General features: G+C 38.0%; 2 protein-coding genes across 2 annotated transcripts; one reads left to right on the forward strand and one right to left on the reverse strand.

Moving 5' to 3' along the window:
- Positions 1-6,423: 6,423 nt before the first annotated feature.
- LOC116254102 (COBRA-like protein 10) lies at positions 6,424-9,108 on the forward strand. Its single transcript, XM_031629193.2, has 2 exons — positions 6,424-7,271; positions 7,593-9,108. Exons 1-2 carry the CDS (start codon positions 6,737-6,739, stop codon positions 9,011-9,013), a joined length of 1,956 nt encoding a protein of 651 aa, XP_031485053.1. The 5' UTR covers positions 6,424-6,736; the 3' UTR covers positions 9,014-9,108.
- Positions 9,109-11,553: 2,445 nt separating this feature from the next.
- LOC116253922 (E3 ubiquitin-protein ligase RSL1-like) lies at positions 11,554-25,374 on the reverse strand. The gene is made up of 3 exons (XM_031628918.2): positions 24,631-25,374; positions 16,698-17,485; positions 11,554-11,915 (listed from the first exon to the last, which is right to left on the reverse strand). Exons 1-3 carry the CDS (start codon positions 25,297-25,299, stop codon positions 11,684-11,686), a joined length of 1,689 nt encoding a protein of 562 aa, XP_031484778.1. The 5' UTR covers positions 25,300-25,374; the 3' UTR covers positions 11,554-11,683.
- Positions 25,375-26,914: the final 1,540 nt, after the last annotated feature.

Genomic DNA, 26,914 nt, shown 5'->3' on the forward strand with positions numbered 1-26,914 from the left:
TTGGAACTCATGGGAGTGTTGGTAGGTTTACAATCTTCCAATTTTCGCTCTTTCAAGAATATCTTTAATATATTTAGATTAATGGCACAAGAAAATTCCATATGGGTTCCATGTGATTTCAATGCCCAAAAAAGTATGTGTCGGCGAATGTCCATGACTGAAAATTTCTTATTTAAGCTTGAAAATAAATTATTCTAATATGACTCTACAGTCTCCTATAAGCACCATATGAACAATACAAACAAGCAATTAACTTATAGTTTTTGAATTCTGGCGTAGGATGAAACCATATCAAGAAGAAAAGAGCTAAATAACCAGGCTCGAGAGGCTTGTTTCAATCCATAAAGCGAATGTTTGGGTTTTGAAGAATTTTTGTAACCCATTGATTGTAGCTTATGTATGTCTTCAATGCTATCATGAAGCAAGACATTTTTAATGTCCAAGTGCCTTATTTTCCACTATTTGATTAGGGCAATAGTAAGAACAATGTGAATTCTAGTTGGTCACTTGACAGGAAAAGGTTTCATGAAAATCCATTCCTTCAATTTGATTAAAACTGCTTGCTACCAAACAAAATTTCAATTTACCTAGGCTGTCGTTAGCTTTAAGCTTGATCTTTAAAACCCATTTTGATCAAACTATGTTCATGTTGAGATCACAAGGAACCAATCTCCAGGTTTTGGTTTATGATAAAGCTCTTGTTTCTTCATCCATGGCTTCTTTCCATCCATGGTGTTAGAGAGCATGTTGAATAGGCTGGGGTTCTCTTGAAATTTCAAGGCACAAAGGATTTTTTGTATTTATGATTTGATTTACATGTTCCCACCATGGACCGGGTAATCACGGTTCTAGAGGGGACAACATTGGGGTAGACGTCGAAGGAGCTTCATTGTGGACATGGAGTAAACATTCATTTTCCTCTTGTGGCTGCATCTCATTAGAATTAGGATCAACATTGACCTTAAAAGATTTTAGAGAGTAAAGGAGAGCACACACATCAATAAATGCACAAGAGATTTTTACGCTGTTTGGTCTTGGACCTACATCCACAGAGAAATAAACCTCTCAGTTCTTTTATTCTATTTCTTGAGTTTTTACATACTATACATTCTATATACATCCCAAATAGTCGTGGTAAGCACCAACATCCTTTTCAATGTCAAAAAGCTTTTCTTCCTTTTATGTTGGATTCACTACTGAATCTAATAAGGAAATTCCTCTTCTTCAGAGTAAGCTTCCTTACTTGATGTTTGACCCTCCTTTAGCAGCTTCATCTCTTTCTATTTTGAAGAGAACCATTGGACCTTCATTTCTGTTAACACCCCTCATTAATCTCACTGTATCATTGATAAGGTTGAGCTTGGTGACATTTAATTTTGGTACAATTACACCATTATACTTCTTCAACAAAGGCTTCATCATGATATCAACAATTTGGTCCTTGGTTGAAATATATTGAATGGATAATTCTCCTTTTGCTAGCTTGTCTCTAACAAAATGAAGATTAGTTTTAATATGCTTGCATCAATAATGATATATGGGATGTGATGGTAGATATGAAGCTCCAACATTGTCGCACCAAACAATTGTCTACCTTGATGATTTGATTCCAAGCTCTTGTAGTAAGAATTGGATCCAAATAATTTCAGCTGTTATGTTTGCAATGACATTATATTATGCTTCTATGCTTGATTGGAAGACCACATTTTGTTTCTTAGAACTCCATGAAACTAGGGTTTCTCTAAAAAAAAACAATGTACTCACTTGTAGATTTTCTATCATTTGAGCAACCGGCCCAGTCGGCATCGCTATATGCTGAAATGTTCATATTCATGTAAGATTTTAGGCACAATCCATAGTCAAAAGTCTACATTAGGTACCATAAAATTCTTTTTACTACCGCCCAATGGATGTCAATGGGATTATGCACATATTGATAGACTTTATTAACTGCGAAAGAGATACTTGGTGTAGTCATTGTAGCATATTGTAGTGCTCAAACAATGCTTCTGTATAGACTTGGATCCTAAAAAGTGAATCCTGATTATAGGTTTAGCTCCTATCATTTTGCTTTCTTGAGTAACTCTAAAACATATTTTTGCTAAGATAAAATTAGACCATGAGATGTATTTTTCACTTCAATCCCCAAAAATAATGTAGATTGCCTAAGTCTTTGACTGTTAACTCTGATATGAATGATGATATAAGTCTTTGAATATGCGAATTAGAGCTTCTTGTCACTATGATATGATCTACATAGGTGAAGACATATACCACCACACTTGTTTCTCTATAGATAAATAATGACGTGTTTACCTTGGCTCCTTGAAGTCCCATCTCGAGAAAAAAAAAAACATTTAGGCAAGAAAACTAGGCATTTGGGGTTTGTTTTAAGTCATAGAGAGCACTATGTAATTTGCAAACATGATTAGGATAATTCTTGTCTTCAAATGCTGGTGGTTGACACACATACACCTCTTCTTCTAACGTACTATGAAAAAAAGCATTTTGGATATCTAGTTGATTAATTTCCCATTTGTAACTTAAAGCAGTAGTGAGCACCATTTCAATAGTTGTGGGTTGGTCTACTGAATGGCTTCTTTTTAGTGCTCGTTAGCGAGGGCCTCTTGGAGAGCATTGGGTTCAGTGTCAATGGTTGGATTGAGGGATGTAGATAGGATCAAGGGATGCATTGTTGTAACATGGGACTCACAGTTCATATATTTGGTATTGGGTTTGACAATACCAACTTGAGATTCAGTTGTCATCCTACGTGTCCTAATAAGTTCAGTTGTAGGCTGAACAATTTTAGGCTCAATATTGCTTTCGTGATCCTCGGTTGGAGGTTGGTTGACTAAGGGACCAGGGTGGTCTATGGTTCCAATAGCTTGAATTATATTGGGATCAATACAGAGAACAAGTGGTGGTGACGGATTACTAGAAACATGATCAACATCTTGCTTTTCTTCCTTAAAGGAGAACACTACTTCATTGACAACAACATGACGTGAAATAAAGTTTTTCTTATTCTTTAAATTCATGCAATAGTAGCCCTTGTATTGAGATGCATACCCAAGAAAAGCACATCTTTCATATCTAAATTCAAGCTTGTGATTCACATATGGTCACAAGTAATGGTGGGCATGCGATTAATAAGATAAACAACAAAACTAAAATCATAAGACCAATAATTTTTAAGAACATTTGCTTCATCTAACAAAGACAAACCAGTTTCAACAATATGTCTTTGTCGCCCTTCAGCATTTCCATTCTGTTCAAGGGTGTGTTGGCAGTTATACCATTCTTAGACAACAAGAATTGTAAAGCCAAAATATTCTCCACCCCTATCAGAATGTAAAATACTTGATCTTGTGTGCTGTATGATTTTCAGCAAGAGCTTTTAAAAATTTAAAGGCAACTTTAACGTCAGTTTTTAACTTAAACAAATAAATTCATATGTACCTCAAAAAGGCATCAATGAAAATAAAATAATAATAATAACCATTTGTACTCTTGATCGGGGTAGGATCCTAGACATCAGAGTACACAATATCATAAGGTTTTTGTGCCTTGTAAGTTAGTTTGAAAAGGAAGTTTATGGCTTTTCATCTTATGATAACCCTCACACAAAGAAGTAGTAAGTAAGACATTATGACATAAATCAAAACTATTTAGAGCATGCCTAACCATAGCAAAATCTGGATGGCCAAGTCTTTTGTGCCAAGTCTCCAATGACTTTTTCTCACTACTCATGGCCTCTTTATTCTTGTTGGCAAAATTAATTTTGTAAAGGCCATTATGGCTGGTTCCTTGCTGCAACACCTTCCCGAACTGGTCCTTAACATAACACATGTCAGGAAGGAATTTAATATAGATATTATTATCTCAACAAAATATTTGTATAAAAAGCAAATCTCCAGTTATGCTTGGAAAATGCAAAATATAATTTAAAATCAAATCATTACAAAGCAAGGCATGGTTGAATTAGTATGGAGGATAGGCAAACCTATTCCTTCGCCAACGTTTAGTGTGTCCCTTCCTTGATAGCCTGAGTGCACCAATAGATTATTGATGTCATTAGTGACAGGGTAGGTTGCAGGGTACCAATTGTCCTCTCCAACCTACTGGTCTGAAGCACTTCTAGAGGTGACATGAAAGGCTTGAGGTTTGTGCTCTTGTTCTTAACAAGATTTAGGTGTAGCAGTTTTTAGTTACATGTCCTACCTTCTCACAAATTTGGCATACTGGATGTTCCTTCCCTTGAAAATTTCTATTTTGTTGTAATAGTTTTTGCCTTGACTACGGTTTGCTGCTTCTCGTTGTTATTTTTGAAGTTTGCAACTGGTAGTTCAATGTCATCATCATGGTTCTTTAAGATGACTTCTTGCATAAGAGAAGTCCATGGTGGTCATTCAAGCAAACATACTCTATGCATGTCTCCATAATGGTTTTAAATGGAAGATATTCACTAGGCAAGCTTCTAAGAATGTATAAAACTAAATTATCTTCATCAACAAGCTTGGAAACAATAGCTAATTGATGATATATAGATTTTGCCTTTTGAATATATGCATCCATAGACATGTTCCTTTTCTTTAAATCTTGCAGTTGAGATTGTTAACTGCATGATTTTAGAACGTGAATGAGCCGCATAAGAAGATTTCAAAGAATTCCATACTTCTGTTGAAGATGTTAGACCAATAATTTGAGTTTCAGACAATGATGACTTCATCCAACTTAGTAATATCTGGTCTTGACACAGCCAGTTGAGATAGTCTTGATTGAGCTCTGAATGACCTTAAGGTCGGGGAAAGAGGGAACTTCGGCTCAGCTCAGCTCAGCTCACTTAAGCAGTGGGATTAACTTCCAGCTTAACTGAGTGGACCACAAAGTCCACCAAGTTAATTTTTAACAACCGAACTCTCCATAGAAGACATCCTACTTCCCCTTGTTGTTGTCGGGGAACAGTGGCATAGCCACATTGTGGCTGCCATAGGCACTTGCCCACACCAGCTTCTTAAAAGTTTTTTATTTTTAAATAGAAATTTTAAATATTTATTGTTATATATATATATAAGTGCCCCACCAGATTTGAGTTTGTTTAAACAAGTGCTCCTCCAGCCAATTTTTCTGGCTCCGCCACTGGTCGGGGAATTAATTAGTGTTTATAAAGATCAGTTTGTAAATCAAATTGGCAGGCTGCTCATTCAATCAGTAAATCAGTCAGTTCACCGATTCATGCAAATCAGTTATGAATAGGCCAAAAATGTTAATATCATCTATAAAAAATGATATAAAAGGCATACAAAAAGTAATTAAAAATAAAATAATTCAAAATATATTAAAAACTAGTGGAAACGTGACATTTGAAACCCTTAAAATGGCCAATAGGCAGATTCAACCTGAACCAGATAGAGTGGTCTAACTCCATAAACAAGTTGGTTGAGCTCAGTCAGTTCCATTTCTAAAATGGTTTTTTTCACTTTCTATGACCGAACTGCAAACAGCATAATCGGTCACCTTTTTGGATCAAATGAACGAAATTTCCTTAAAACTGGCCTTGTTCAGATAATTGTGCTCTTCGAATTCAGATTCTAGGTTTCTCTCCACGAGTTTTATTTAGTTAATCATTTGTGTATCTTCTGGCGTTCCTATTCTTTAGAACAAATTTTGGGAATCAAACTTATTCCATTGACCAGGCTGCTCTTTAATCTAAATATATAAATCATTGTAACTCGTTTATTTCTAGTAGGTGCTCAAAGATAATTGTTCCTGGCAAATGGAATTCTTCTAGTTATATGTGAAGCATCATAGTGATGTCCAAAACAAAATGCACATTTTAATGAGAGGCTTTTTGTTGTTGGTGTCATTATAACATTTATTTTCGGCTTGATAAATTGGATTTGGCCAAATAAATACTAAGAAACCCCTCAAATACCAAACTCTTGACCTCCATGGACTTGAAGGTCTTGAAAGCCTACCCACCAAGATAGGTGTAGGGAGACCTGTCTTGATACTTGATCCTTTTTTGCTGCATTGCAAGCCGTTCATTTTCAACTCTTGACAGGTGAACAAAATGAGTATTTCATCCTACTGCTCAACAAGAAAGTCGAAATCCCCACCTCTTCCACCCATCCTCCTATTTTTCAACTCCCGAAAAACGTTTTCACAAAAAGCCACAAAAAGTTAGCTGGCAGGAGCAAGTAAACAGAACAGCAATGTTGAATGCCAATTGCACAGGATGCATTTAGCAATTCAAGGAAGGGAACTTCGGTGGTTCCGAAAATACAACAAGACATTGGGGGTGAATTGGAAATTCTTTAACCAAATAAAGCTGTCATTATAACCGTTTAGTGTCCAACCGTCCAAACCCTGTTTAAATTCAAACCCACCGACACCCCCTCCTTTTAAGTCTCCCTCCCTTCTCGGGCTCCTAGAGGAGGAGCTTCGAGGGACTCGGTCTATGCCAAGAAACCCTTTCCCTCCCCTCTCTTGAGCCATTCTCCCGTTGATCACCTCCTGTGCTCCCCCACGGCCAGGAATTGCTTTCTTCCTGTCTGGAAGCCTTCTGAATCAGAAAAAGAACAAACCAATGCTCCCCACATGACAGAACCAAAGAATTCAATGCAGAAAATGCGTCACATGGACATGAGGAAGGTTTTCCCTTCATAAAAGCTACTGCCCACAAAGCCCCAGCATCGAAGGCCCGTTGAAACTGGGCGATTTATCCAGGGAAATGGGATTTCACGGGCTTTTGATCAGTTTTCTGTTGGTTTCTGCTGCCGCTTTTGTGAATTCACAGGACATAGATATAGAAGCGCTATCTCCAGCAGAGAGCAACTGCAATGGCATATATCTCTCGTATGCTTTTGGGTATAGACAGAAGGAGTTCCCCCATGTGAAGAACGCCACGGCTCAGGCTTATGCATTTCAGGCCACGGCAACCATACTTAATGCGGGGACAGAGGAGCTCAAGTCATGGAAGATATTCATTGGCTTCCAACATGAGGAGATACTCGTGTCGACGGGACAGGCCGTCCTCGCAGATGGGTCGGAACTTCCGGCTCATGTCGGGAACGGAACGTATTTGTCTGGTTTCCCACAGTCAGATCTAAAGACAGCAATTGATACAGCCGGCGATATGACACAAATTCAGGTGCAGATCGACATCAAAGGCACGCAATTTGGTGTTCGTCCTCCTTCAACTCCAATGCCGAGCACAATTCGCCTGGCTAATGATGGTTACAAGTGCCCTGCTCCGACCCGTCACAGTAAGTAGTGTTTACATTTAGACGAGTAAACTAGGTGATATTGTCCTCACAACTGTCATAAATCATAGTTCTGCAAATATATATTCTTGACTTGATGAAAAAACGTGTAGGCAAAAGGAAATAGTCTTTACATTTTTTCATCACAAGCTTCTTTTCTCGGTCTTGCATGCATTAAAAACAATATGGGTTGTATTTGCTATTGAATTGTGGAGACAATCGTAAGCTTTTTAAGCTGAAACGCCAAAAAAACAGCAACATTTGATGATTCAGAAAACTGAACAGTCCGGACGTGTATTTAAACATTTCTTTCACTATATACAGAGACTGAGATGCATGTGTGTTGCATTAGAGATCCCAAGTTCAAGGTCAAGCGCACAACTACCAAGTTTTTACCTCGACAGGACGGTGACCTGACTATAAATTATGATGTCGTCCAGGCCTATGGAGCAAACTATCTAGCCCAAGTATCAATGTCGAACAATCATCCACTGGGTCGACTTGATAATTGGAATCTGACATGGGAATGGATGAGAGGTGAATTCATTTATAGCATGAAGGGAGCATACACTTTCTCAAAGGACATCTCAGATTGCATCTATGGGTCTGCAGCAAACTATTATCAGGCCATGGATTTCACGCCTGTAATGAATTGTCAAAAGAATCCCATAATAACAGATCTTCCACTAGAGAGATACAATGACACGTCCATAGGAAGGATTCCTAACTGCTGCCGAAATGGAGTCTTGCTTCCATCCACCATGGATCCAAGCAAGTCACAAGCTGCATTTCAGTTACAAGTTTACAAAATCCCCCCCGATTTGAATCGAACAGCTTTGTATCCTCCTCAAAACTGGAAGATCAATGGAGTCCTGAATCCTGATTATCAATGTGCACCACCAATCAGGGTGAGCCCAACAGAGTTTCCTGATCCAAGTGGGTTGTTGTCTACGACACCTGCAGTTGCAAGTTGGCAGATCGTCTGCAATATTACAAGGCCCAAGGAGAAAAATTCGAGATGCTGTGTTTCTTTCTCCGCTTACTACAATGACTCTGTGATTCCATGCAATACATGTGCCTGTGGTTGCCCCGCAGACCCCAATCCTGTATGCAATCCAAATGCTTCTCCAATGCTTCTCCCATATGAAGCACTGCTTGTTCCATTTGATAACAGAACGGTGAAGGCAAAAGCATGGGCTAAAATAAAGCACTACCACATACCAAACCCCATTCCTTGTGGTGATAACTGTGGTGTGAGCGTCAATTGGCATATCTACTCGGACTACAGAAATGGATGGACAGCAAGAATAACCTTATTCAACTGGGAAACTATTCACTTTGCAGATTGGTTTATTGCTGTTGAAATGAAGAAAGCGTATCCAGGCTTTGAAAAAGTGTATTCCTTCAACGGGACAAGGATGGAGGGGCGTAATGACACCATATTTATTCAAGGTTTGCCAGGACTTAACTATCTGATTGGAGAAACAAATGGCACCAACCCTGCTACTGATCCTCCTGTACCTGGTAAGCAGCAATCTGTAATTTCCTTCAACAAGAAACTAACACCAGGCATTAATGTTGTGGCTGGAGATGGATTCCCTTGGAAACTATACTTCAATGGAGAAGAGTGTTCACTTCCGACAGAATTTCCAATTGGAGCTGGATATCGGTCCCCTGTCAGCATACTTCCATTAATGTTGCTCCCCATCATTATATTCGTGCTGTTAATGGATCAGCTCTGCTGATGATGTATAGAAACACACTTTATGTTGTATCTTTGCACCTGGTTTAATCACAGGATTGTGGTGGGTGCAAAAAGGTGGTTACAATAAGATTATTCTTTTTTTTTTTTGGGGGGGGTGGTGGGGGGGATTCTTTAAGGCCTGTTACTTATGGGATGTTTGATGGCAAGAAAATACTTCAACCAACCACAAATGTTTTCTGCATACCGCAACCAGAGCTGCTTTTTTTTTTTTTTTTTTTGGTTTTTTGCCTTTACAACATCGGGAAATTTAAACTTGTTGGACATGTAGAAATCGATGAAATTTCACTCATTCAATATACCTGAAATCTCTGTAAGGTATCAGACGCAGATTTGAACGAAAGGTAGGGTTATCAGAGCTTCGCTTTGCGAGTTCCCTTTTTTCAGAAAGCGCTCGCAAGTGAGCCCGACGACCAAGCATATGTGAAGCCGATAGTTTAGACATATGGGCAGACAATTGCTGGGCACGAATTCTTCCCTATATATATATATATATATATAGAGGGAGTGAGAGAGAGAGAGAGAGAGAGAGAGAGAGAGACTACTAATAACATTAAAAACAATGAAGTCACAGTAGGGAAATAATATGGAGCACGTTGCCCCCAAGCAAAGGCACGCACCGTTTTACTAATGAAGCGACACCACAAAGAATCCGAGTAACCATGCTTGAGGCAACCACTGACCTTTCTATAAACGATATCATTCCTAGCAGACCAGACGCATCGCCAGGTTGTGAATAACCAAACCTTCCAAAGGAAGCAGCCACCTTTGGAAAACCGGCAAGAAAAGGCCCTCTAGTGATGTCCCTTAACCGATTTGCTTCTAAAATTCATCACCTCTGGAGAATGCCAGATTGTATGCTATAATTGTTGGACGGAAGGGCGACACCAAAGCAGATGATCAATGCTTTCCACTTCACTACAACAAAGCTCACATCGGTTAGGTAGTTGAAATCCCCACCTCGTTAGAGGGTCATGCGTTTGAATCTTACCATAACCATGCTAATAAACTTGCTCCACGAAGACGGCCTTTTTACTCCATATGTAATCCTTGAGAAGCTGTTTGTCACCAGCCATAATTCTTTAGAGGCTGTTTGGCACCAGCCAGTGAAACTGTCCCAAAAAATTGGCAAACATTCATGAAAGTTTATGACTAGTGTTTTATGAATCTATTGTAGAGACCATTTCTATTAGAAACAAGGTATAAGCGCTCCATGAATCTGTTCCAACATTAAAGTAGATTTATAAGACATTTAAACAATGATCAATGTCCCATGCATGTGTTCCATAATTTGGAGGTAGATTCATGCAACCATGTCAAGCCATTCCTAATACAAAATAAACCTTAGATGTCAATCCATGCCCGACGGCAACAAGAATGGTATACTCTACCATAAGCCTTGGCACCGGGTTGGGTGGCCGGCGGGTACCCAACCCGACTCAAACCTGGGCATGGCAAGAAGGCTTGGGCGTGGCAAAAAGGGCATTAGGCTGGGTGGCCGGCGGGTACCCAGCCCGACTCGAACCTAGGCGTGGCAAAAAGGGCACCCGGCCGGCCTGATAATTTATCGGGCCTGCCCGAGTGGACCTGATAAGCCCGATAAAAATTTTGTAATAGTTATTTTATTAATTTTTATATATAATTATAATATTATATTATGATTAATTATATTTATATATTATTTTATATTAAAAATATATGTTTTAATTTAATCGAGTCGGGCCCAAGCTAAGCTCGGGCCAAACCTGGGTTTGGGGTGTTGGGCCGGCCCGATGTCCAACCCTGCCTGGCTCGATGTTCGGGCTTTTATATTAAAAATATATTTTTTTTTAATTTAATCGAGTCGGGCCAAGGTTAGGCTCAGGCCAAACCTGGGTTTCGGGCCAGCCCGATGTCCAACCCAACCCGGCACAATGTCGAGGCTTACCCTACCAACTAAGTATTCACCCCTAGAAGTAGTGATGCCCAAGTGAACAATGTGTAGCTGTCACGGTAGTTTCCACTCCGATCCTTGACCCATTTGAAGGCTTTAATCCATGAAATCCATAATCTATTTGACCAAATTTGAAGGCTTTAATCCATGAAATCCATAATATATTTGACCAAATGCCGCTTGCGGTTGTTCTCACAATCATGACCACCGGAAGTTTTTCATGACAGCAATTTGTTACAACCAAAATTACAGATTTAAACAACAAACAGAATAAAAAGGTACGCACTGTTTCATAAGATTAAGATCGGACGACTTTACTTCTACAAGTATACACCTCACCTTACAAGAGGAAACTCCAACATGAAAACATAGGTCATCAGATCAAAATGGATTTATAATTACATGAAGCCAATTTGAGTTAGAACAATGCCGCAAAATAGATGATTGCTGTACAAGCCAAAAGAAACAAATTGATAAATGCATAATTAGCATCAACAATCTTGCTGCAGTAAGCTAGTCGCTTTTTCCTCATGTAGTTCATCTTATCTTTTGGCCAGATGTTTATGATACTTTAGACTAATTACAGAAAGGAAAAGAAAACTTATTTTTCCCATATATTAACCATATCCTTGGTCAAGATGTTCATGAAACTGCAACCTAATTACAGAAAGACAAAAAACACACTTCATTTACTGAGCACAACATGCAACGCATGCCATGTTAGTGACGCAGATTAGCAAAATTGTGCCAGGCACCAAAATTCACAGTGTCCTCGTAGTCAGAATCAGAAGAATATTCATCAAAATCATCATGGTATTCATCACTTTCGTCATCATAGTCATCATCATCGTTTTCACGTATAATATTATGCTCATCCCAAAGTGGGCAAGCACAAGTTGGTTTCTTACGAACATATTCAGCTCCACAGGTATAACAGAACTCGTAGCCACACCTGCACAAGAATAATCACATTAAACAACTAAAAATACTCATCCGAGCAACTCAAGGAAGCTTGTGAAGCATATAACAGATAAAGTGATCTTATTCAGACTAATTTTAGACTAACAATCCACATTCATGTGCATGCAGAAAGCACACAAAAACATGTCCCAACAAGGTGGGAACTTTCTGTACCTAGAATTCATTATCCTAAGGTGTGTTTGAAAGGTAGAACGGGGTGCTCACGAGACTGGATGCTGCGCAATGCCTCTCCCTTGTTCTCTTTTGGACGGAGCAACAGAACACCGAATATCAGTACCAAAAATAAGGCTTGCTAGTGGACCCCTGAATGGGGGGAGTACGGAAGAAACACACTTTTTCTTATTCGACAAAAGGGAGGCTTTCCTTTCCTATGAAATTAGATAAGGGATGGAAGCAAGGGTGTGGTGCTACCCCTCTGTTCTTTTAGTCGAACAATAAATTGTGGGCAGAAAAGTAGACATCGCCATCTCTCAAATTCTAATCTATTCACTCATTCTTGAATATAAAATCACATGCACATATATACATTTTGAATATAAAAGTCTATATACATATGTACAGGTTTACCTAGGGAATTATATCCATTTATCACATACCACGACGACTTTTTGATGTCATCCTCTAAGCAAATAGAAATCTAGCCTTTCCATATATCCGAAACTTAATTCTGCATATTGCAACTCTACAGAGCCTGCATACCAAAGTCACACGGACTCTTTGTTTTTGGTAACGCACCCGCGTCGACACAACTCGGGTGTGGAAGGATGACTACGCTGCACAGCAGGGCGGGCAAAGGTAGCAGGGGTGAGGACTTCGACTGAAAAGAGTCAAAGCCCTAACCCCCTTTTCGTTTATGTTTTAACAAATTAACAAGCTCTATCGCCAGAGGAAAAATGCTATGTCACTGGAGGAAAAGCTCTGTCGCTGGCCGTCAAAAAAGCTCTGCCACCGGTGCTTCAATGCTTCAAGAGGGAGAAGACGGAGGAAGGAGCAGCCACCGGTGCTTCCAGAGGGAGAAGATGGAGGAAGGAGTTGCTGCCGCTGGAGGGAAAAGACGGAGGAAGGAGTAGGAAGTGCACAAACAATCATGCCCTAAATCGTGTTTTACAAAAAAAAAACCAAAAAATGGACCAAAATGTCCATGACACGGTTTGACTGCACCTGGCTCCTGTTTGATGCGAGTTGGGTGCGCGTCCAAATATGATGAAAATGGTCAGGTGCGGCTGACCGCACCTGACTCACTTTGACTGTGTATGGGTGCAAATCTGGGTGGCACCATGCTGCACAGCAGGGCATGGGCAAAGGTAGCAGGGGTGAGGGATTTGACTCAAAAGAGTCAAAGCCCTAACCCCCTTTTCCTTTATGTTTTAACAAATTAACGAGCTCTATCGTCGGAAGAAAAATGCTTTGTCACTGGAGGAACGAGCTCTATTGCTGGAGGAAAAACTCTGTCGCCAGTCGTCGAAAAAGATCTAATGCTGGTGCTTCAGTGCTTCGAGCGGGAGAAGACGGAGGAAGGAGCAGCCGCCGGTGCTTCAGTGCTTCGAGAGGGAGAAGACGGAGGAAGGAGCTGCTGCCGGTGGAGGGAGAAGATGGAGAGAGAGGAGCAGGAAGAGCTAGATCGAACGTGCCCTAAATCGTGTTTTACAGTAAAAAAATAAAAGAAAAACCAAAACATGGACCAAAATGTCTATGACGCGGTTTGACCGCAACTGACTCACGTTTGACGCGAGTTATGTGAGGTTGACCGCACCGGAATCACGTTGACTGTGTATTGCTGCGAATCCGAGTGGCACCCGCACCCGCGTCCATCGATGCGGGTGCGTTAACAAAAACAAACAAAGAGTCCATGTCACTTAGAAAAAATGCTTGCTGATACTGTTCCCATTATGAAAAAAATTGTAACAGTTTCAAATATTGCCAAAGAAATAGACATTGCTTATATATTTTTATATCTTTTATATTTTTACAATTAACAAGCTCTTCTTGAGATTTTCCAAAGAAAAACGAAGCCCGTAAATAACCATCAATGATATCTGTGACAATGGGTTTAACTATATTCTAGAAGTGTAACCTATGTAACACAAACTCTTTAAGGAGGTTGCTGCACCAGTGTCAAACTAGCACAAGGTGCTGGTAATATTCCAATTCACCAAATTTAACCAATCTTAACAAGTGCGGTCAACTATATTCATGCATATTAGACTTGACTATGCCTCGAGCTCAGGCTTGCAGATGGCCTGGATCTGGTCTGAAGATATTTTTCATTTTTCTCTATACGAAATCCGATCCTGATCCTGCCTTTACATATTTTGTTGTCCAGATCCAACCTGTTGGCAACCCTACTCCAGCTTGGTGATCTTAAGCAGGTCATAAATTCATAACTCATTAGTTCAGTGCTATGTCACATGGGTGCGGGTGCGGATACGGGTACGGATACGACAAATATAATATTCTAAAAAATTCTCAAAATTTAATTTTTTGGTATGTAAAATTTTCAAAGTTTGTACTCCTCTCTCTCTCTCTCTATATATATATACACACACACACACACACATCACCCAAGAATTTGAGATTACTAAGCACCCATGCCCACCTTCATATTTACACCTGCAACCACACCCATGTGACATTGCAGTAACATATGAAGCATCATGTATATATATATATTTATGAGGAGGTCTGGTGGAAGCCACTTAGAGGAGGCGACTGGACTCGAGTGCTTTCTTTCATTAAATGATGCATGTGGGCTCCATGCTTCATAAGTTATTGCAATGTCACATGGGTGCGGTTGCAGGTGTAAATATGAGGGTAGGCATGGGTGCTTAGTAATCTCAAATTCTTGGGTGATGTGTGTGTGTGCTTGTGTATATACGCACACACACACATACACACATATCAACCAAGAATTTGAAATTACTAAGCACCCATGCCCACCCTCATATTTACACCTGCAACCGCACCCATGTGACATTGCAGTAACTTTTTGTTAAGCACCCACGCCCACCCTCATATCTACACCTGCAACTGCACCTATTTGACATTGCATGTAACTTATGAAGCATCCTTGTACTCTAGATTATGGTAACTTATAAGGCATGCATACATTATAAAGTTAAATAGATTCTCTTAAAACTGAATATTCAGCACATTATGGGGGAAGTGTTAACGTTTAGAGATAAATGATAAGCTCCTTACACTTTACATGCATAAAATTGGAGTCTTATGGTTTGTTCACCCAAGAGCCTTTTCTTTCTGACCATCCAGTTATTCAACGAGTTGCTTTACATACTTAACATCCATTTAACTAATGGAGTAATTTAAGTCAGTAAATTTTAATTATTTATAGTGATCATGTACATGTTATTTGTCGCATTTTGTTAATATTGTGTTATGCAATTCATAGCATTTCTACATGAAATTGCTAGTTTTATCTTGTAGTCAATATAGTTTTTTCATGTAATTTTTTTTTCAGAATTTTTAATATTTTCTCAGTTTATTCGATTTAAAATATTTATTTAAACAATAGAACTTTTATGACACCAAACATTACATTACAACGCATCTGTTCATTTGGACCCAACAGATACCGTCATTATACACAAAATGCACAATAAAGGCTTGCAAAAATAGGAAGCTTTGAATCTTCAATTGAAGTGCATGGGATGATGCAGTGAAGTGAAGTGGACACACGCGAGCCAGGACAACAGCCCAACATTTTGTTTTAATGAGATTGTCACAAACTTTAACAATGCTATTCAAACAGCATGAAACAAAAAGTTTTCATTCCATGGTGGAACGTAAGTTTTGTGCAAGATGACACTATCTAGCCATCAACTCATAAAAATTATTCTGTGAATTTCTATGTTCATTGCCACACCCGCTTCTTTGAAGATGCAGTTTTAGTCCCATCATAACAAAGTTCTATGCATAGAGATAGCACAACTTAAGTAAGTAAGCTGTGAAATAAAGGATATATGGCAAAGAAAGCCAGCTTGAGGAAATTAAAACAGAGTTGTAATAAGAGCAGAACCTCAGTCCCAGGAAAAGCAAAAAGTTGGCTTTAAAATGAGATCTTTCATGAATTAAAAACCAAATAAATAAGTTAAAACTACAACAATAATTTAATCAGACTTTCTTCTTCATTCCTGACTAAATCAAGGACAAAATATGGTCATTAAGTAGATTCTCATCAATTTCTTAAATCAAGCAACTAAAAAGGTTCATGACAAAGCCTGTGTCAAGGGTTAAAAAAAACTACAAAATTAATTGTGATGCTGAAACTACGCTTTTACAAGCCTGTGAAAATGGTTTAAAAAATCTACAAAACTAATTGTGATGCTCAAACTAGGCTTTTACAGGGTCCTGGTGTCATCCAGACAGGCCGTTACAGATTCATTTGGAGAATTAGCAGACACATTGAATTCAATAAAAAAAGAAAAGAAAAGAATAAATGCTCAAAATGCTAGCTAACCTATATGAGACATTTCGAGGAATCTAGATTAAGTTTTCCTTCATTTCACTTGGAGTACTTGCAAAAATGATACTTATATGACAATTCAATTGTAAAGAGTATGATAAGCAACCAGCAAGACAAGCTGGATGATGGTATTATCTCAATATCCTCTAATGATGGAGAAACAGGAAATTTGTACACAAAATCATTTTCAGAGGTCTTAAGATCACATGATACGCAAAGTTGAATTTATGCATTATAGTCATTTCTTCATGTTTTTCACAAATAAAAATTTACCTGCATGTCATGTGGTAGCATCCTTCGGCAAGCTCAATCATGTGATTGCATTTGACACATTGGCGCCACAGATTTTTATTTGCAAGAGATTGCAACTTCACATCTTCTACAGGATGACTTAACTTGTACTGCTGGCAAGATAATTTCGCATGCCATGGGACTTTGCAGTATATACAAAAAGGTAATTGACACTTGATGCATCTCCTAAATCCAGATCCATTGCGAGTGCCATGTGATGAAGAAGCTTGTTCAGGCTTCAACATCTCCTTTCTTGACATCAAAGCAGAGCACTTTTCATAGGGGCAATAAAGCTTATCTGTTTCAGGAATTGAAGCCTCTTCAACACGACGGGACAAAGTCTCAAGCAATTTTGGTGATAAGAACTTCCTGCAATTCTCCACTGTTAGCTTTGACTTGCACCCTAGATGAGGGCAGGTAGGCAATAATCCTTGATGCAACTTCACATCCACATGTTGTTGCATACAAGAAAAGCAAAAGCGATGAGAACAACCATCAACCGAGAATATTTGAAGAATATCTTTATCCTCCAAGCAAATGCTACAGTTTTCTTTCACATCCTTGGTAGAACTGTTCCCAACGTGCTCTGAAGTCGCCCCAATCTTTTCAAGCTGAACATCTATAGCTTGTCGAGCAAACATAAACACATACTTCACATGTACACGAGGCAGCAATGTTATTTCACATCTCTGAAATTTCCTTGTCAGTTGATTAATTTGATCAACCATGTTTGCAATTTTGCGCTGCTTTGCTCTCCATCTCCTTATAATCTACAACAAACACATAAGGCATGGTTATATTGAACGTATAAGACACAAAACAACAAATGCATAAGTTGCCAAAAACGCAATTTTCTTCTTCAAGAGTCCAAAATGATATACACAGTATTAACTGCACGTAGTACATTTTAACTGATAAGGGCACAGAACACATAACCTAGTTTAAAAAAACACCAGGTTTTACATGCTTAATGATGAAAAATTGGTTTTACAATCTTTAAAATTTCTAAAAGAAAAAGACAGTCTAAAGATAAACCAGCCAAGAAATCTGCTTAGAAATTTTTACAGAACCCCAGTGTAGGCTGTAAGCCATCTCAGAACAGCCACTTGGCAAGAAGGCAGAAGACCACAAAAGGAGTGGACTGATTGATTAACCAGTTCCAAACAATAGGGCTCCTATCTGGCGGAAAGACAATCCCAGGTTGTATAGTGGTCAATGACAAGAACTTCCTGACTTTCTCACATGCACCCATGCACATGTTAAATATATGTGTGCGTGTGTGTGTTCATCGATTAAGAAAATACAAAGACTACAAGCAGTTTAACCAATTTGGTGGAGGATTCAAAAGACGTCATGAATAACGTCTCGAAGTTTTAAACGGCAAGGTTTCTCTCCGGTATAATGCAGCGGGCTTGAAAAATACAAGAAAAAATGGTATTTTTTTTAAAATAAAAAAACTAAAAATTGGGGGAAAATAAAATAAGTGAGAAAATAATAACACAAACATCAAAAGATAAGTAGATTTTCAACACATAAAAAATAGAAAATAAAAAAAAAATTGCTTGCCATTAAAAAAATGTAAAAAATGAAAACAATGAAAAAAATACATTTTTTTCGTTTTTAATGTTTTTTTTTTCAAAAAAACACGTTTTTTTATGTTTAAAACGGCATTTCATTTTCTCACGTTTTTTTCGTATTTTTTTTAAATAACACATTTTTTGTATATATATATATATATATATATATATGTTTGTGTGTGTGTGACACAGACTCGGTAAGGAAGCCGCTGCATCTGTGCCTACACAGCTATACATGGGTGCTCGTGTGGACTCGCCATGGGCACATCAATGCCATGTTAGGTGCAGCCCAGACACCCATGTCATCCAAAGATAGATATGGTCAATTCAGTTTCCAATTTCAATCCTTTTGCAGGTTTAAATAAGCCAATTTACATAAATTTTGGCTTGCTTAATACTTTGTTTATCAGTTTATGGTAATGAATGTACGATTCATGAACATATTGATTGCTATTTTGTTATTTTACTTTCTTAAAATTTCAGAATCACATTTCAATTTAATTTTATGGTGATTTAAGAGTACCCATAATCCCATGTTTACTCCAATGCTCATTATATAGTGCAAAAGACTCACAGGTTCTGGCCACCTCTAGTACAAGCAACATTTATCTCATCTTATGCGATGATGGTGATTTCATGTCAAGGCCAAAAACAAATGATTGGGAGGTGGGAAAAATTTGTAACTTTGAAAGCAATCCTAAATTGATAAAACCACCTGCTAACAGCTTAACACAATCTTCACCTTCTTTCCCTCTTGAAGTGATTCCCTGAAGTGGCCTTTTTGATGAAACTTGTAAATACACATCCATAGGCCCTTTGATGAAACTTGTAAATACACATCCATAGGCCCTTCATGACACAATGTCTAGAACAAAAAGCACTAGTTGCACTCCATCAGTTAACCTTCTTGTACATTTAAACAACAGATGGCTCAATTATTTCTTCCTTGTTATTGTAAATTCTTCTTCTTTGATCACTCTATCAAAAAGCAACTTTTCAGTTCTCTTCTATAGTATATACATTGCTTCCCACACCAAACAGATGTTTAATTCTAAAAATTCATCGATCAAAATTCTTAACGTAGCTTGCATGTGATTGCATTCAAATAATTCATTTCATACCATGCCCACAGCCATGCATGGGTGGAAGGTCATGTTTTTTGTTTTCAAGTAGAACATATTTCCTATTAGCATCACTTGCTGTAGAAATACTCCAACAAACACAAAAAATTGCATATTTAACAATACTATATGCCTTATTAATAGCTTAAAAACTGAATAAAAAAATAGAAAAAAAAATGATAAAGAAAAGAAGACATAAATAATATGATTAAGAATAAGAGAGTAGCAGAAGAAGAAGGCATTACTTGTACATGTTTTCTTTAGATTGGGAATTTTCTAAGGAAGAATAATTAGCCCAGAATTTTATATATGAACTTCCAAATAATGGAAGCTGGTACCATCAAGATAACGCAGACTGCTGATTAGTACAAAGAGCACTGTACTAATCTAAGCATTTTGATCTTTTAATCAAAGCAACTTTTTACAAAAGAACCTCAAAATGCTTAGGTTGTGAACTGTCTAGGCATACCTAGGTTGGTGTCCGTGCATGCCTAGACAGTTCACAACCTAAGCATTTTTTGGTTCTTTTGTAAAAAGTTGCTTTTAAGTGTTGACATATAAAAATGATTAAAAAAAAAAAAGCAAACTGTTTGTTGCCACATCCCCACCCTAGTCGTGTATTCTGTATATGTATTCTTGTATCTATTTTGTATTTCTATGTATTATGCATTTTGTATATTCTATATTTCTTTGTGTGTGTGTGTGCAACTGTGCATGTAGTCTATATATTTTGTGTTCATATTTTATATCTCCCAATCTTTTCCTAAAATGAAACTCTATATAAAATATATTTGTTTTGTTTTGTGCTCTAAAACTTTTAGGTCTAGGTGCTTCCTTAGTCCTTACTGATTCTATGCTAGTCAATCATCCGATTAGTCTTTCAAAGGCCTTGAGCGAGCTAAGTCTGACTTCCAGTTTTGACAAGTAACAAAATTAAGCATGCACCTAAGCAGATACAGCTGTGTTTTCCTTGTCTCCTTTTTTTTTTTTTACCTCCACTTTTTATGCACATTTTGGTAAAGCAGTTACATGTTTTTGCTCCCAAACTTATTAGGTAACAACCAAACCTGTTCTCTTTTGTCCTTTTTTCATGACAACATTTTAAGAGATTTTTTTTTTCAATAAGCGGTCACCTATGCATGACCAAGCACCAGCTTATGCATCCTAAATGACCTGATTGCCTTAACTCCCAGGGCCAAAGTGAACAGCTCTGACTGGCTTGACTAGGCATGCATTCAGCGACATGGATTCACATTTTTTATATGTTTCTCTCTCTCTCTCGTTATATATATATATATATATATATATATATATATATATATATATATATATATATATATTGTTAAGGCCTCGCCTAGGTGTGGACTAAGCGTGAGTCCACACCCGAAGACTAAGTCCACCACTTAGGCAATGGAATACATGTTGGCGCCCAAGTTCGCCTAGACTGGCCTAGGCTCCAACACGCCTCCATGGAAAAGTGAAAAGTCGCATTTCCTTTCGATAGTTTCTTAATTGAGTATATATTATTATGTACTTTATGTCATATAGATTACGTATTTTTATGTATTGTTATGTTGATTATGTTGTTAAAGGTATACTGTTATATGTATATACAGTCAGTCACTTAGTCTATTATATAGTATTGGGATACCACATACCTGTTATATGTATACATTAGTATGGTCATGTCTTTATTTAAGTACAAATGGATTAAGCCTTCCTGTTGATTCACATTTCCTCTTCTAGAGATTAGATTTTTTTTTTTTTTTTTTTGGTATTAGAACACATTTAATGAGTAATGTTAAACTTCTAACAATATATCAGATTACACATGTTAAAAACGGTGGAAAATGACTATTATGTATACTAAGTAATTAGTTAGTAAGCTATATAATATGACTAATAATGATGTAACAACACTGTATGAAAGTACAAATTATATAAAATTGAAGAGTACATAGAAAGCACATTATATATATATATATATATATATATATAGTAGACCACTTGGGTAAGGGATAAAAACCAGACCTCTTAAATTTCTATTCAAAAGTGTTTTAAACAAAATGTGAACCTCTTATTGTGTTGATAAACATTAATTTTAAAAAAATTCATGTGTTTTTTTTGGTAAAAAAATTGATATTTTCTGTTTTCAAGATTTTGATATTATAAGAGCTGTTCGTTTTGCACTTATTAAAAAAACATTTTTTTAATGTAAGAAAATGACTAATGCAATATATGTTTCTCATTAATCACTCTTAAGATCATATCTATAAGGTTAGACTGTAGAAAAAATACTTTAATAATTAATTTTAATGGGTCTGGTTTTTGTCTCTTACCCAAGTGATTTGGTTTTTACCAACTCTTATATATACATACATATATAAATATATATATATACAGACACACACACACACACACACACACACATAGAGAGAGTGCTATGTCGTCAAGGCGCACAGGCACTGCGTAGGTAGCAAGCAGCGCCTAGAGCCTAGGCAGGCCTAGGCAAAAAAGTCGACCAATTTTTTTCGTTTAATGTTTTTAGTTATGTTAATATGTCAACTTATTTTAATTAATTATTGCTAATATTTAAAATATGAAGAGTAGTAATATAATAGGCATAATAAACTTAAACAATCAAAATTTAATTGTTTATTTCGTTGCATATGCAAAATCAATATTGACTACATATATTGTAAAAGGCATAGCGTAACGCGTATCGGTCGGGTCGACCTATACCATATACACTGTATCGGAACGTAGAGTATTGTAAAGTTAATTTTTAATTTTTAAAAAATATTAAAAAATCAGAAAAATATAGAAAATCATAAAAACCGAAAAAATAAGCAAAAAATCAGAAGAAATCAAGAAAAATGTATTTAAAGGAACATTCATGTATATCTATCCACACCACATTCAAAAATAAGAAATCAGAGATTCAAAATAACATAATAACCATCCATTACAATTTTAAACTTGAAAATTTCATAGAATCTTAGAACTTAGAGGCTGAGACTTGGAGTCTTCCCACCGTTCCCACTATAAGAAAGCTTCTTCACCGGCTAGTAGACTCTCCCAAATCGATGAATCCTTAGTGATTCTTGATGAAAATGGACAAAATCTCTCACTCCCACGTTTCTTGCAGTATTTAGAAACAAAAGAGAGAGAGGAAGGAGCATAGAGTCTTTAAAACATAACGCAAAAAGGAGCCGTCGGGCCCCTTTTTATGTTTTTCCCCATATCGTACGATACGGGGGTGTATCGCCTATATCGTATGATACGGTGCCCATATCGTATGATACAGGCGATATGCTTACGATACATGAGCATATCGTGTATCGCATGATATGGATAACACTGAGTCTAATGGTCGCCTAATTGCTCCTAGGTGCTATGCGCAGCCTGTCTCCCAAGCTGTGCCTAGCAACTTTGATAACATAGGTGATAATGAGCACTTGGCAGTGCTGCAAGGAATTTTACCGATGCTTACTGAAAAATAAGCCAAATGATTTGGGTGATTGCAGGATCTGGATGGAGTTAGGCTTCAACCTGGCCAATTGGCCAGTTGTTGGAGCAGGAATGTGCCTGTATTCAAATTGTATCATGCCAGAGAAAAGTGCAGAACTCAGTGGCATTTGGTGTCAAATGGAGAGACATGACAATCATATCTAATCCTAAACATATGCTAAAGAAATAAGGCCCTTTTCTAGAATCTGACACGTTAGAACAGATTTTGAGAGAATTAATCCTTTCTAGGAGCTTCCCATAATATATCTAATCAGAGGAATAGTTACATTGGACACAAGCTTGTCTAGAGGGTAGAGACAAATTGGGAGACAAGTTAGGCAGTGCTCTTAATCTCTCAAGCAAGACTTGGATCCTGACTAGAGAACAATTTACTTAGGTTGTACAAATCACAGGAAAAGCAGTTTACTTCCTGTAGTGGGTATTTAGGATTAGTCGATTTTTGGTGTATATTTTTTTTGAGGGGAATCCCAATGTTGAGGTTGCAATGCTTCTCCTCGCAGGTTCGGGACTGTCTGCTTGTATCGCTTTTTGTGTGATCCTATCATACTTGCACTTTTTCATTCTTTCTTGCAATACAAGGAGGACGCAGATTGGCAGAAGCTCAAGTAGGATGATTTCAGAATAGACCATACAAGTTCAGCATTGATAATGTCAGGACAACTGCGTAGGAAAGCATAAAATGTGAATATCAACATGCATATAAAACATATTTTTCTCAAGGAGTAAATATGGCCTTGTTAGAGGAAAACAGCAAGAAGCCTAACCATGCAGGCATAATGAGCTGGGAAAAATCTATCAGATCACCTACTTTAGACCTTCAAGACTAAAATCCTACAACAATGTATTTCACACTAACATCAAGTTGCTCAATGAACAATTTTTACATGTTTTTACAATGTCTTTTGGATATTAATAAATTTCATCCTCTTCCTTTCATCTACTTAATCGTTTATCATCATTTTAGTGACAAAAGTTTGATGATTAAATCTTTGGTGCTAACGTCAATTGAACAATAAAGCTATAGCAAGACGATTCAGAAAATCAAATATAAAAAGGTTACATACATTTGAAAGAAGACTCACTGACGAGTCGCGATGGAAATAACCACAAAATGGTGCAAACTGAGCAAACCGCAACTTTCAAGTTGAAGCAATCAAGACTGCTATGGGGAGAGAAGATGAAGAATGTCCTAATAAGATATCCGGGTTTCATATCTTCAAGCTGCTTTACTTCATTTCCTCGGTGGATCTCAGATAACTGACAAATGGCATCCCATCTCTTATATTGAAAAGAAAGTTGAATACGAACCTCCGTTCAAGACTCAACGGTTCAGAAGATAGAATATACTTTGATTAATTATTGATATATTCTTGTTTCACAGGCAGAACCAAATTCCGACAGCTATGAATACTCCGCATCCTCATATCGTCTAGTTATAGTTAATAAAACATAGTTGAAAGTACTTCATTGTTATGATGTTCCCACATTCTCCTTTCTTTGTCATTTCTGAACGTAAAGCTTCTATTTCTGAATAACATATGCTATGAAAGGAAAAATAAATTTCTATTCTTTTTTCCTTTTTTCAATGTCGAAAATGCAATAACGTCAGACAACCTTCCAGCAGCTATACTACGTAGTCGATCAAGTAAATAAAAAAATAAAAGGAAGAAGGCGTTTTGAACTCACAAAGTTGTAAATCGGAACAAAGTCACAAAGAATCATAATTCTCTTCAAACCCAACTCAAGTGCCGCGGTCAATCCTTCGATCAGGGCCTTCGCCTCCACGACCGCCCTGCTGGAACAGACACCCGTCGGTTTCTTCATCTCGAGCAACAGATTATCATCGCCATCGCAGATTGCCACGCCAACTGCCGACAAGGAGACCCACGCGCCATCCACGCGCTCCAAGCTAACCATGCCCTTGAAGAACAGCCTGAACGGCACGTCGCTGCCCTCAGCAGCACCGAACGGCCGCTCGAAAAAATCACCGTCGTTATCCCACTCCTCATCGGGCATATCCTTGATTTGGCGGGCGAACTCCTTGTCGTGCAGCCAGAGCTGCGAGTCATCGTAGCTCTTCCTAGCCGCCGCGACGGTCTGTTCGCGGTCGGCCCGCTCCTGCTGGAATCGCTCCAACTCATCGATTTGGAGCCTCCAGAGTGGGGCCTTTTCATCGCCGACGGAGACGACGGAAAGAGGAGTGGGGGCGCGGGACGTGGAGGCGACGGAGCTGGCGGAGACGGCCAACGCCTCCTCCATCTGGAGGCGGAAGGCGAGGTCATGATCTGATTCTAGCGTTTCCGCCATCCTGAGCTCCTCCATCTGGTGCGAAACCAAGGAGCCTAGGTTCTCCATTCATGCCCCCTCTTCCTTCTCCTTTTCCTACTCCTTCGTCCTCCCGCTCGGTTTCTGCAAGCGTACCGCGTTCCTTCCCCCCCCACCCCCCCCTCGGGCGGCTTCTTCAAGGGGCAAATCAGATACGCGTTAGGATCCGATCCGATCCGATCCGATCCGACCCGATTTGTGTGAACGTGGTTACGTGCGCAATACTGGAACTGACTCGTCGCCGGTCTGCGTTACCAAATTCGTTAATGATCCGGTACGACCCGATACTGATCCGTATCGGAAATTATAAATCGTTTCCCACCCGGTCGAATCAGACCCCAACGGGACGAATGTGTCTCCACTCGATCGAGTCGGCCTGCGATTCGGGAATCGGTTCCAAATCCAACAAGTATTTCGATTGCACTCATAGGGACCCAGATCTTCATTCTCAGTTTTATTTGGTTTTCTTCTTAGAAGAAAATTTATCGTGGAACCAAAATAGGCGGAGATTTATGTTGGGGATAAGAAAAGGAGAAGAAAGCGAAGATTTTCTTCGTTAATGCAGAAAATAGAATTACCGAATGTTTGTTGTGATACGGTGAAGATAAACTTCTCCAACCAAATAGAAAATAAATGTTTGAGGGTAATCTCTAAAATGAATTCGAAAATGCCAAATTTCTTTAAGGATTGATCACAAGAACCTTGTTTTAGAAATTTAAACATATATATATATATATATATATTGGCTGCGAAAATATCTCCATGATTTATGGAGATAAGAAAAGATAAACTGTAAAAGATAGTGAAGCAAAACAGAAAGCAAGGAAAGAAAATCTGAGATAACAACCGGCATAACAAGATGGTAGCGAGATCTTCAATCTCCATCCCCAACTGTTAACCTTTTTTCGCATCTTCGTTTTTTTTTAATTATTATTTACGGTAACTTAAACAGTGCTATTAGTTAACTTCTTTAACACGTTCCAGCTCTTTGGTGAAACGTTTCAAATGTAGGGAATGTGTATTCTGATAATATATTATATTTATGTAACCTTTTAAAATTTAGTCTACCACTTCAAGGAGAAAATTAGTATTGACCTTATAAAATGTAAAAAAAAAAAAATACTGGTTTAGTTTTATATTATGAGCATGGTAAGAAAGAAGATTATCACTAGCTAAAGGTTGTTTGTAGTTATAGTGTCACTTTGTGTGTTGGTGTAGAATAACTATTGGCCTAATCAGGGGTGGAGGGAGCGGCCTGAGCCATGGCTCGGTTGAGCACAGAAAAAAAAAATTATATTGAAAAAATCAAACTTTTTTAGTTTGGTTTGACCAGTCTCTCTGCAAGGTATCAGACGCAGATTTGAACGAAAAGTAACGCTATCAAAGGTGTTAAATTTTAACAGAAAACACAGCTTATGTGAAGCTGGTAGTTTAGATTTATGGGCAGACAATTGCTGGGAATAATTCTTCCCTATATAGGTATAGAGAGAGAGAGACTACTAATAGCATTAGAGATAGGCAGGCTAAAAGAGACAAAAACAATGAAGTCACAATAGGGAAAGAATACGGAGAACATTGCCCCTAAGCAAAGGCAGGCACCATTTTACTAATGAAGCAACACCACAAAGAATCCGAGTAACCATGC

This window comes from Nymphaea colorata, chromosome 5 (genome assembly GCF_008831285.2).
Source record: "Nymphaea colorata isolate Beijing-Zhang1983 chromosome 5, ASM883128v2, whole genome shotgun sequence".
Taxonomy (NCBI): domain Eukaryota; kingdom Viridiplantae; phylum Streptophyta; class Magnoliopsida; order Nymphaeales; family Nymphaeaceae; genus Nymphaea; species Nymphaea colorata.